General features: G+C 35.4%; 1 protein-coding gene across 18 annotated transcripts in view; it reads right to left on the bottom strand.

Annotated features, from left to right (window-relative positions):
- The window catches only part of Emsy (EMSY transcriptional repressor, BRCA2 interacting), a 76,233-nt gene that overhangs the window by 33,817 nt on the left and 28,513 nt on the right, over positions 1-13,903 (bottom strand). For 17 of the 18 annotated variants that reach the window (XM_052158024.1, XM_052157948.1, XM_052157974.1 and 14 more), the window contains 3 exons: positions 11,431-11,685; positions 7,075-7,224; positions 4,948-5,118 (listed from right to left, as the gene is read on the bottom strand). In XM_052158024.1, coding sequence (XP_052013984.1) covers positions 4,948-5,118; positions 7,075-7,224; positions 11,431-11,685 — 576 coding nt within the window. The remainder of the gene's footprint in view (positions 1-4,947; positions 5,119-7,074; positions 7,225-11,430; positions 11,686-13,903) is intronic. The other variant, XM_052157998.1, reaches the window with a different exon arrangement.

The following is a 13,903-nucleotide window of genomic DNA, read 5'->3' as shown; positions in this document are numbered from 1 at the left end:
AAAGGAGAGGACCAACTCCTACCAGTTGTCTCTGGCTTTAGCACCCTACCCACTACCTTACCCCCAAAATATTAAAACCATCAAACAAAAAATAGCAGTTTACACTGGTTCAGGCCCTTAATTTACCAATTTACCATATTGGTTCCTCCTGTTCACAGGAAACAGCATAAAACTTCAGGCAAACTAGGAGGCTTCCTACTACCTACCCCACAAAGCCCGAACTCCTGAATGGAACTTTCAAAGTGCTGGCAGATTAAGATTAGTTGACGTGCTGATTTCATATTGAGCATATTAGGCCTGAAACTATTTTTTCGGTCCTACAATTTTCTGTGCCTCAGAAAGTAGGCAGATCATATTTTTCTACAGGCCTGTGCAATAAATAATTAAGTACAAAATGGACACTCAATAAAAACATGCTTAATATATTCTCAAAAATATTATATAAAGTTGTATTATTTTCGGGGGCTAGAGAGATGGCTCAGCGGTTAAGAGCACTGACTGCTCTTTTGAAGGTCCTGAGTTGAAATCCCAGCAACCACATGGTAGCTCACAACCATCTGTAATAAGATCTGATACCCTCTTCTGGTGTGTCTGAACATAACTACAGTGTACTTACATATAATAAATAAATAAATCTTTTTTAAAAAGTTATATTATTTTCAACTGGAAAAATAATAACATTACTTATTAGAATTCAGATTATCATATTATATGAAATAATCTTACATCAAGAATAAGAAGAGACTAGCTCTATGAATCATTCAGAAGGGCAAAGGAAGATGGCTCAGAGGTCAAGGGCTTATTGCTCTTGCAGAGGACCTGAGGCCAGTTCCCAGCATCCACATGGTGACTCATAACCATCCATAATTTCAGTTCTAAGGGATCTTCTGACCTCTGTAGGAACCAGGCACATGTATGTATGTATGCATGTATGTATGCATGTATGTATGTATGTATGTATGTATGTATGTATGTATGTATATATGCATGCATGTTCAGGTAAAACACTTATATACACAAAGTAAAACTGAAAATATTTTTAAAGAATAAGAAATTCTGTTAAACTGGGGCAATTCTGTTATGGAGCTCTACAATACAGTTAATATTACCCAATGTCTCATCAGTCTGGGGTGGCACTCAGCAGGTGCATAGAAAAGCACATGCACCTGCTGACTAGCTTTATAATTGCCTTTCCTTCATCTACACTGTGAATAAGTAAGCTATTATAAACCATAAAAACCAAGATTATCATTATTTGCTTAAGTCAACTTTAACTCTTGATTAATTCTAATCCCTCATTATATGATTATGTAGGCCGTTTTAGACACTAGAAAGTTATCAAATATTTGATACTGAGGAAGTATTTCTATACAAACTAACTCAAAGAAATACAAACTATACTCTTAAATTAACACCAAAATATAAGGCAATTTTTCTTAGATAAAACATAACAGCTGGTTTTATTTATATGTACTAAATTATCTATCCCTTTCACTATAAAGGACTGTCAATTTAGTAGACAGTCATATATAACGTCTACCGGTTTAACAGAAGGGAGGGCACATGGGGACATGGAAGTAAGTAGGGGGAAGGGGGGGTTCAATGATACAAACAAGAGAAAAAGGACTAATGGAAATAAGTAGAACACCGTATTAAAATAGTGTGCATGTTTCACCTAAGGAGAAATGTATGCAAAGAAGTATTACATATTCAAAAAGAAGAAGAAAAGGCCATGGCTAAGCTTTCACTGTGGTTGGTCTACATTTTCCATAATACAAGAGAACATGCAAAAGCCAGTTAACATCTGTGTTTTTCTGTTTTTTGCTTTGCTTTGGTTTTTTTTTTTTTTTTTTCCTTTTGCAGTTCTGGGAATCAAGCCCAGGGCCTTGCTAATCCTAGGCTGGTGTTCTACCTTCGAGCTTCATCTGTGGTCCAGTTAGCATTCCTTAGGGTACACACTGAATCACAAATGTTTATGTACCGTAGCACCACACACGGAATCAGGCCTTTAGAGAACCTACCGACAGAGACTATGCTTCAAAAGGGTAAGGGACCAAGTAACAATTACACGTGGGTCACAGTGGGCTCTGATAATGATGATGCATTTCATAGATATTTTTTCCACTTTTTTAGGATGCCTGTAAACTACAGAGGCAAAAGAACTACAAGTTCAAAGTCAGTGTGGGCTATAGAGCTGATGTGAGGCCAGCCTGCAATACATAGTGAGATCCTGTCTCAAACAGTAACAACAAACGATAAAAAAAATCAAAATGATTATACCAGGCTTGGTGATGTAAGTTTACACTGCTCTATTGATTAAGGTAGGAGGATCACAAGTTCTAGGTCAACCAAAGCAACTCAGCAAGAACCTGCTTCAAAATAAAACATTAAATGGTATGGGTAAAATTTGAACATTGTGGTATGTTGACCTAACAAATTCACTGGCTTAGGTCCTTCAATCCAGATTCTTAAATCACTCTATCTTGCTCTCTGTGTAAGGTTTTATGCTACTTTGTTCAAAGAATGATTCAATAAATAAGTGAAAAAGTACACCAACAACAGCAGCTCCTTGCTTAGACTGGAAAGATTAAAGGAGTTACAATCAAGTCTTGCCCCAAATCCCCAAAATGCCTTTAGGGTTAAGACAATGAATTCATCTCTGAAGGAATCAAACTTCTGTATATAATGAGTATATTTCTACAACCAACTCTCAACATTCACAAAAAAATGTATAAATCTGAAACTTATCTGATATATGAATATAAATAACATGCTTTCCGTCAGTTTCTTCTAAAAAAATTAAAATTCAACTTTTCTAAAAAGTAATATGGAAATTTTAATCTGCCTTCTAAGGTATTATACAAAGGAAGCAAGAGCTTCACAAATAATTTATATGTTTACCACAGGATTATTCATAATAACCAAACAAGAAAAAAAAATCTAATAGTCAAAAAACCCCCATACCTACACACAATCTAAATCATCCAACAGTAAGAATATGATTAAATTATTGTACAAAAGAGAATGTTATATAACCATGGGATGATTGTCAAAATGCATTTGTTGATATGGAAAAATATATAAATTATTAATAAAAATTAAAATTTAGAATATACATGTAAATGCTTACACAATACAGTATAGATTCTTAATTTTGGTTGCACTTTTCTAAAGTCCCCACAATGAGAGGATTTTTTTTTTTTTGCTTTTGTTTTAAAGCCTTCTATTCTTACAGCCATATGTCTGAGAATATTTTAGCAAAAATATTTTTGTGTGGGAGAGAGAACTCAGAACCCATCAGCTGCTCACCGATGAAGGCAGAAAATTATCTAAATTTGCTACAAGCTGATGATGAATAAACTTTTTAAATTACTATACTATAATCTCAGTGGCACAGGACAGCAAGAATATAAAATAAAAGTGGGTTTTTGTTGTTGTTGTTGTTGTTTTTAAGTAAAGATTGTGAAATGGGAGCCAGAAAGATGGTAGGTAAGCATGGAGCAGGAAGTAGCTGAAAGTATTTGCCACCAAGTTAAATTGTTTTAACTCTATGTCAATACATCCTACAGTGCTGGAACTACCCACTCATGTGAAATAGCAACTAACCATGAGCACTTTCCTCTTAAATATAAAGGTGAATAGTGTGTGTGTGTGTGCATGTGCGTATGTTTTGATAATTAGGTATCAGATCAAATCTCTGCTTCTAGGATGTGCATACTCACATTACTCTACTACAGTACAGAGCAGCTACACCATGAATAAGTCCCAAAAAAGACTTCATGACATTTAGACACACCTGCAAGCTATATGGTACTATGAACTCAGATATATGTAAGAAATCCTTTCAAGGTCATAAAAAAGCTACCTTCCAATGAAGGTCAACTTTCTGAAAAATGTTTAAACAAGGGCTTTGTACTATTTAAAGATACTATCAAATAATAAATTAGAATTTTAACTGTGTTACTTAAATATCCACTTAAAAGCTATGGCACAATGATCCCTTTCCTCCTCAGGTTGGCAAACACTGGGTTTTCTCACTTATATGTAAGAGTGGAGCCAAAATTAACAGCTTTGAATACAGAGCTTTATGCCAACGCCATGCTCTGCCCTGCTTTTTCTCCATTCTCCGAGTTATCAGCGACATCAAATTACTACAAGGAACTTTATCCTTTCACTTTAAAAATGTTAGAGCAACTCACCTGGGACAGACAAAACATGACTAGTCTCAAAAACAGTAGACAGCTAAAATCCACAAGGTTGCTTGATCAGATTATTTACATAATTTTAATTAAAAATAATAATCAGTGAAAACGAATGTCTCATTAACATTCCACTTTAGAATCTATAACCCAAATACCATAAAGATTAATGAGGCAATAAAAACCAGGTAGTGTTTCAACATACTAATAAATAGGCAGAGGGTTAGTTTTACAATCTCAGTAAAGTATTTTTAAAAAGCAAACAGCATAAATGGTGAAAGACAAATAATGGTAATCAAATATCTTATGTTTAATAAGCTAAAGTAACATTAACAACTGAAAATCTGAATTATGTTCCTGAAATATATTCAGATGCAAATTCGATTCCATTATCCCCTTTGCAGCTTTATCTGATCTCTGAATCCACAGCTCTAAAGTTGGTACAATACCTCATCAAAAGTTGACAATGTGAGACTTTTTATTAAATAAAAGATCACTATGCAAACATAAACTAGTCTTTGCATTGTGGCTTAAAACTGAATATTCTTTCAACTTTAGACTTATCAAAAGCTTTAAATATGAATGCTTAATATTAAAACCAAAAGCTCTATTTAATCACTATATATAAGGACTGAAAACACATTCTGGAGCAAAAAAACTGCTATCAATAGAGTCCTGCTGTAGAGAAACATGGCTTTTCTCCTAATCAAATAGCTCCGTGATTTTATCATAGTCTACATATACCTACCAGAAACAATATTACTGCTAATTATCTTGCCTCCCAAGGTAGCTAATGATTTGGGTACTACAGTGATGATGCTACCACTGGTAGTTTTCACATAGGTTGCAGCTCCAGGGGTTGTGGCTACACGACCTAAGGATGGGCTCACTGTTGGCCGGGTATAGGTTGCCTGAGTACCTATAGGAAGAAAGCAGTGAAGACAAAAAATTGTCAATACTTATAAAAAGAATGATAATCATACAATTTCACTACAGTTTAACGTCTTCTACATCACTTTAACTTGAAAATGAAACTGCAAGGTGCCAAAGCATTCATTTACAATTTTATAGCCAGTTTTCAATGGGTATAGCAAGAACCAATGCCAAGTCAATTCAAATTAAATTTATACGTAAAACTTTGTGATGTGTTACATCAAATTACCAACCCATGGAAAGGGAGAACCTGCCCATGTTCCCACTATCTTTCTTCCACTAGTCTTATGCCAAAGCTTAAATGTGACCATCATCCTGCTAAAGTGTTGTAGGTGTTTCTCTTACAGATATTAAAGCCCCTGTCTGATGCTGTCCCAGAGCCAAACCTAAGGTCACCAGTCAGCAAATAAGGCATTTACCTAAAATTTTATAACATTTCTGTTATAAAAATTCTGCTATTGTCTAAGGAGATTTCCATCTTTTAAGGATAGGTCCATCGTTTTACTAGCGATATATATGAAACTGCTAAGAATTGCCCGGAGAAGTTTTTAGCCTAAAATTATCTCTATTTGCATATTTCTTCAACTTTAACTGACCTGATAGAAATTCTATCTTTATGTTTCTCTCAAAGGATTTTATACCCTTTTCCACTATTTTGACGACTTTTCTCTTTCCCAAAGAAAGATTAAAAACTAATCAGATGAGTCTTTTACAGTTTCTTATAAACCCAGAAACTTAGAAAGACTATTCTATTCCTAAAGGAAGGAATAGCCTCAGGGAAATGAAGAGGAAATATGGAAAAGACGAAGATGGCATTTCCTTAAATTGAAATGAGATTCAGAGACTGTGTGACAGACATTTCTAAAATACCCACCTCAGAAAAAAAATGCTTTTAGGAAGTTACTTACTTTAAAAACGTATAGCCACTAAGACTATGAGAAGAACATTAAGAAGAATTAGACAAATCACAGCATACAACTGAACCAGAAAAAAAATGTCTAGGACAAAGTAAACATAATACAGGGGTATAAAGTTTGAATACACTGAATTATAACTATTTAAAAGAAACACTTGCTGCACTAGAAACTCAGACATATAAGCCAGTATTGCTATGGATCTGGCTTTTATGTGGGTTCTGGGGATTTGAACTCAGGTCCTTACACTAACTTAACAAGTATTTTTTTCCCCACTGAGCTATCGCCTTAGCTCCTGACTTGATATCATTTACTACTTATAAAATTCACAAAGGGTAGTAATTTAAAATGCTCTATACCTTGTTACCACCTCAAGCTCAGGCTAATTGCTCTTCTATCTGGGAATAATAACAGGCTTCTATCAGTCTAGGCAACCCTTACTACACTGTAATGTAACATGAGCCGAACTCTTAACCTCATAAGTAATACCCTTGTGCATTAGCTAGGCATGCTTTCAGTTACTTAACACACCCTAACCAAGCACATACAGATAAACAGATTTGTTTCCTTAATCCCAGAAAGTTTATTGTCTAATATGAATATAAAGCAACAAACAACTAGGTAAGTAGAAATTGGAGAGGATTATGAAAAACTATATCAAAAAAGAGTAACTTCAGGGTCAGGACAGAGCAGAGGGAGTCAAGAAAGATCTTTTGAAAACTGTTTGGTAGAGTGCTTGCCTCACATGCACTAGGCCCTTGGTTTGACCCCCAGCACCTTATAAACCTGTGTGGTGGAGCACACCTGTAATCCCAGCTCTCATGAGGTAAGGGCAGGAGGATCAAGAATGAGTTCAAGGTCATCCTCAGCTGCTAGAGTTCTAGGCCACAGAGCCTGTTTCTAAACAAAATTTTAAAAAGGACTTCTTTGTAGAACTGTTTCTATCTCTCTATGCAACACACATGGCTGGTGTGGAAAGGGAAGCTGCTGATGGCATGAATGAATGGACTGATGCTTTTGGAACTTACCGGTAGGAGTGGTTACCAGTTTAGTTGTCATTATTGCACCATTACTGCTAACCACCATAATTGGGGAATTGCTACTGGTGGGTAGAGTTGCAGTCACTGGTTTGGGTAAGATTTTACTTGGTTGAACCTGCTGTGTGATGATTTTAACACCTTTGAAAGAAAAAAGATAAATCTCAGTACAAATAATGTTTAAGAAATGTCACTCAATAGGGCAACAGTCACACATACTTACTGAGTATTACCCTAGAAATGCCTTTTTAATACTGATGAAACTCTTAAGTTTTCATTATTCAAATCCCTCCTTTCTAAATTCTACCAATTTAAGAATGCAGCCATATTTCATTAACAGAGTTCTTAAAGAAAACTAAATCTAAACTTTTATCTATGGTGGTGTGCATACGAGCTTTCAAACCAGATAGCCAAAGCAAATGATCTTAGTACTTGAGAGGAAAGGACTAGCATAAGACATCAAAGGCAGTCACACAGTCCTTCCAGATTCTCGGCAACAAAGACTTTCATGACTCAGTGAACTGACAAACACTGGTAGAAACTTAATAGGCTAAGAACAGTTTTTGTTTCGTTTTTTAAAATGGCTGTCTCATTTTTCATTGTTTTGTATTGAGATAGGATCTCATTATGTAGCCAAGGCTGGCCTGGAACTCACTGAGTAGTCCAGACTGATCTGAAACTACAGATTCTACTGCCTATGCCTCCTGAGTGCTGGGATTACAGATGTGTGCCACCACGCCCAGTTTAAAAAAGCTTCTTTTTTTGCTTGTCTGTTGTTGGTATAGTTGAACCCAGGGACTCATTCATGCTAGGCAAGTGCTCTGCCACTAAGCTATAACCTGAAGTCCTTAAATAGCTTTCTATATACAGAAGTATTTTAATAATTCACTTTATCAAATACAGAATGCCAAAGGTCACATCAGTATTGCACCTATATAAAACATGCATGTGAAAAGGACACTAAGGCAATATGCAAGAAATATAATAAAAACTGTTAAGAAAGTTATGTTAGTTATTTTGTTTTCAATGATATGATGTTTGTATTGACCTTCCAAACATCTTAAATTGACTACACTTTTAAACAGCAGTAACTAAAGAAAAATTTAGTGCCATTTCCCCACTCTGACCTTTAAAGAAGATACATAAAAGAAAACATTTTCAAAGAGAAAATTAAGAATTATATTTTTTGGTGTGGCATGATGGTCTACCTTGACTATCAATTTGGCAGAATTTGGAATCACCATGGAAACAACCTCTGGGCATGTATGGAGGGATTTTCTAGATTAGATTAAGAAGGGAAGATCTACACACTCCACAGGCTCTGATCCTGGACTGAATGAAAGGAAACAGGAATTGAGTAGAAGCACTACTGCCTACTGTTTCCTCACTGAAGACTCAACACAACTCAGTCACAAGCTCCAGTCACCATTACTTTCCTACATGACTGATCTTCTAACGTCAGTTGAAGTAAACCCTTCCTTTCCCAATGGCTTTTGTCACAGCAACAAGAAAGTAAGTAATACAGGTGGTGATTTAAACTGAGACATAAAGGAAAGAAATATATATATTTATATAAAGAGATGTAGATATATTTCTATATAAATATATAGACATATATAGATATTTAGCAGCTTTAAATAATTCTAAACTTCTATTAACTAAGAAAGAAATTAAAAGTATGGTATTTGGGCATAATCACTTAAATAACTTTTATGACTATTTTTATGTACAAAATAAAAATTAAGTAGTATATAAATCATAGAACTATTAAGGATTAAATTTAAATTATCTAATACATGTCAAGAATTCAATAAGTATTATAGAAATAGTGTAAATATAGAAATAGGTAAATATAATAAGCCATAAACAGTGAGGTTATACAAAGAAACATCACTTCTAGTATTTTTTTTTAACTAATGAACCATAATCCTGCATAATTCCCATGCAGATAGAAACTTCAAGAAATAACCATCACAGGAAAAAAAAAATCACAAGAGACAATTCTACTCAGTCCTAGACAAATCAAGTGATAATCTGGGAAACATTATTTCTCAAAACTGAGCGTGAAGAAGAGAGCAAATCAAATAAACTTCCAAAAGCCCTCTCAGCAGGTGGCAGGCCCAGAGAGTTGCCCTCAAAAAGTCATTTCAATGTACCTAATACATTCTGGAGAGCCACACTTGGTGTTCTGGCATTAAGAAATCTCCAAAACCACATAGTAGAACTAATTAAAGTTTTAAAGCAAGCATCATCAAAGGTTCTGGGTACCACAGGATGGCTCCATGGGTAAAGAAAGTCACTGACATCATGCCTAGTTACCCGAGTTCCATCCCGGAGACTCACATGGTAGAAAAGGAAAACTTATTCCTGTAGGTGCACCCTGACATCCACATGCACACCACAGCACACATGCATACACAAACATATTCTCACACTGTATGTGTCCACATACACACATACATGTCCACCCAAAATACAAATGAAATGCAAAAGAGAACCCTTTGGAAAGGGGTTTTATGGTAAATAGTGAACATAAAAACATGTACCCAACTGAACCTCTGTAAGCTAAAGACAAGTTCTGTGATATCTGAACCAAATCCATTTCTTTCCCTCTTAGTTGAATGAGGTGGTGACTCCACTCCAGACTGCAGCAGTCATGGAGTAGGGGGACTCTGTTGCACAGCTCCTAGCCAGAGGACATCTTTTCAAAAAAACAGTACTCCAGCTTATCCTCCTCAGTTACTCAGTAAAAACTCAAATACTACAGAGAACATTTCTAATCCATACAATTCAACTAGACAACAATACCAAAAGAAGCACCAAAAAAATTTTCCAAACATAATGAAAATAAAATAGCATAATGCTAAATACATTGTCAACAAGGAAGTCCCAGGGGGAGGTTTCAGAACAAAAATTATAGGGAAAATGACAACATATCAAGGTTCTAATGGCCTCAAAACAGGTTTGAAGTATTCTTTTTCTGTAAGAGATTAGGGATGATTGGTATTAATTCCTTAAATATTTAGCTTACTTCTCCAATAAATCAGTTGGGTCTGGAACAATAAAGCAAAACTCAATTTAATAATAATAATTTAAAAAACTTGGTAGACTAGAAAGCCTGACAAAGAAAAAGCTCATTAGTATAGACTTTGCAGTCATTTAAAGAATAAGGAACTGATAATGATAACCATTTTAACAACTTAGAAATGAATAACTTAAAAATTATAAACTATCAAAGCTCAACAAAGATGAAATAGCTAATCCAGTTTTCTAACCATTAAACAAAGTGAGTTCATAATTTGCATGCTCACAAAATAAAGATTCCTATGCCCAACTGATTCACTGGAGAAGTCAGCTAAGATTTTAAGGAATTAATACCAATCTTTTTTCATCTTTTCTGGTAAGCAGAACACCAGCAGCAACCTCTGGCCTCCATGTGTACTTTGTACACATGTGCACAGAAACCTTCACATGTCTACATGTGAACTTACACATGAACATATACATGGCCACCACATATATACATTAAAAACCTCTCTTATACAGAGATAAAAAAAATGAAACCATTGTTGCATAAAAAAGAATTATATGACTAAATAGGTCTTATTTCATATACGTAAATGGCTCAACAGAAAACCAACTCATGTGACTCAGCCTATCAGTAGCTAAATACAAGAAAGGTATTAGGTCACAACATTTGAACATGGAAGAACATCTGACAGAACCTAACACAAAGTCATAAGGAAAAGTCCCAGGAAAGAAGAAATGTCCCATATCAACTCAAAAGGTGCATACACAAATCCCGTAACAGGCTTCACATTCAACATCGAAAGACCCAATGCATTCTACCCAAAACCAGAATCAAGGCAAGGATGTCTGTTTGATTCCCTCTTACTTACTATAGATTCCTGCTAGTGAAATAAGACAGAGGGGGTAAAAATGGAAGGCAGTTGGGGAGGAATATTGAACAGAAAGGAAGAAAATCCATGTCCTTACTTACAGATGACATAATGAAATACATCCTATATACATAGGAATCCCAAGAAATCTATGTAGATACTCCCATATAATAAGGTTCAGTAAGCTAGAAGAATACAAATTCAACGACATGTTTACACACCAAAAGAAAGTATGTGAAATGAAAATTCAAACCCTACCATTTAGAGTCACTTTAAGAAAATCACTTAGGGCTATAGCTTAAAAAACATTTATAGACATCTCCTACTGGAAATCATAAGAAACTGAAGAAAGAAGGAAAAAGCTGTAAATAGGAAGCCACACTCTGCTCATGACCTGTAGGACCAAGACTAAGGATACCCACAGAGCTCACACACTTTTTCCAGTTACCTGACTCCTGTTTGATCTGGATGGTAGGTTTGATACCAGGGGGCAATGGTGACTGCTGAGGCTGCTGCTGCTGAGACACTGAGGAAGGCTGGGCGACTGGCTGCTGTGTCTGTTGTTGCACTTGCTGTAACTGCTGCTTAGGAGACTGCTGATGCTGTTTAGGAAACTGTGCAAGAATCTGGGTAGGGCCACTCACTATGTTTTTGGGGGAAGGAAGTCTTGTTGATGCCACTTTGATTGCTGATGTAGATACACCTACAGAAAAGTAAAAAGGATTTAGGAAAGGGAAGGTGGGCAGCTCAAAACAAGGAGGATTTGAACCATTCCATCGGTGTACTGTCTTAGAAATACAAAAGATCAAATGAAAAGTAAACCGTTGTAAAAAAAAAAAAACAAAAACAAAACTACAAAGTAGACTAATTACAGTGCTCACTCTTGTAATAGTCTTGTTTTGTCAACAAGCTTCTAATTTTTTTGTTTAATTTTTCTTTTATCATGCTATTTTCATTGCTGTTTAATTCTATTGTGATTGTTGGTTGCTAGTCAAATTTCTTTCTTCCTTTCTAACAAACCCCTGGTTTTTCCCTTGAGAATCCACATTCTTGAGCATTGGTATACACTTCTATCGAGGCTGGTCCCAAAGCCAGCTTTAGAGGACAATTCTTAATTGATCTAAGCTTGTCATAGCACATCCCTACTTTTTATGGGAATAAAAAGCTAATTATAGCTAATTATAGCCAACATGTTATGAGAGAACACCTACATAAGGTTTTTTTCTGTTTTAGGGATGGAGCTACACGAACTCAGAAATCAGCCTGCCTTGCCTCTGCCTCCCAAGTGCTGGGATTAATGCGTGTGCCACAACTACTCAGCCTCTGGACACCTTCATAGTTGACTATGATACCTACAATGTACTCATCTAACCAACAATAAAGTTACCCAAGGAGGGAAAATTTCCTTCATGGCCCAATGATTTGCCTACCTTAACTGAAGCCTTCTGTCATATAGATTTCTGAAAAAATAAACTTTCTTACAGATAAAAACCAATGCTTATTTATGTACAGTCATTCATTTAATCTAAGCTCATCACATTTTTCAAATAAATTTAGACACTACTCCAGTCAGACTCTAGAACAATTAATTCACTGCTCAAAAGAATACAGGAAACACCATTAAATAAAACATATTTTCCAAAATCCATCTTTAAAAAAATTAAGGATGAAGCTACACTGATAATTTTGACTAAATATGTGCTATGGTTTATACTAGAGCCCATGTGTTGAAATTCAATCCCCAATGTAATGTCTTAAAAAACTAGAAACTTCATCTGACTTAATGATTATGGTTTAAAGTAGAGTCTTTAAACTTAAGCAGGATAATCAGGGGGAACCCCATGTCTGAGTATCAGTGGCTTTTTAAGTGTAAAACAACTCAGATAAAGCACACATATGTGTTCCTTGTCTCTCACCATGTGCCAGCTATGCACTGTCTTGAAGATCTGAAAACAAGAAAGTCTCACCAGACATAAGTTCTTGATCTTAGATTTTTAAATCATAAGCCAAAATAAATCATTTTCCATTATAAGCTTATCCAGGGTGAAATATTTCATTATGCCACATAAAAAAATGGACTTATTACACTATAAAAAAGCTGTAAGTTGTAACATGAACCTTAGAGAAAGAAGGAAGCCCAAAATACCTTTTTATGTAAAAAAGTATAAATTTGGGTAAAGAGATAGTAAAATATTTGCCGATAAGCTTGACAATCTGAGTTTGATCCTCAAAACCCACATAAAGGTGGGAAAGGAGGACTACCCTACAGAGTCGTCTTCTGACCACCGCACACTTCATGACACCTGTACACATGCATGCACACACAATAATAAAAATAAAGTGTAAGCAAAGAAAAATAATGCATAAAAGCGAAAGTACTGGTCATATTTTGTGTACTTAAGAAGATAACGAATGGGGATGTGGTCAAGAATAAGACAACATACTAGTTAAATAGTTTCAAAGTTTTAAAAACACATCTTAGCTATTCCTGGCTGGTGTGACTGGGCGAGCAGATAAAAAGGACTGCTGCCAGGCCTAAGGACCTGAGTTCGATTCCTATGACCCACATGGCAGGAGGAGAGAACCATCTCCCACATGTTATCCTCTGATGTTAACAAGTGTGCAATGAATGTGCATGCCCATACAAAGAAACAAATGCCACATTTACACACAATATAAATAATCTATTTAAAAAGGAAATTATTTCCCCATAACGTTCTGTATCATTTTATGTTGTTTTATAAACAAAAATAACAAGGACTTAATACTAGCCAGGCATTAACGAAGTACTCCAATAGAGTTCAAGAAGACAAAGTGTGCACACAGACAACTCCCAGAAGCTCCCCTTTCCCACTGAAAACTCTTGGTCTTGTGCTGGTGAGGCCTAGTAAAACTCACACAAATATTAATCTAGAATACTA

This window comes from Apodemus sylvaticus, chromosome 1 (genome assembly GCF_947179515.1).
Source record: "Apodemus sylvaticus chromosome 1, mApoSyl1.1, whole genome shotgun sequence".
In the NCBI taxonomy this organism is placed as follows: Eukaryota; Metazoa; Chordata; class Mammalia; order Rodentia; family Muridae; genus Apodemus; species Apodemus sylvaticus.
This window is presented reverse-complemented; position numbering and strand designations above follow the sequence as displayed.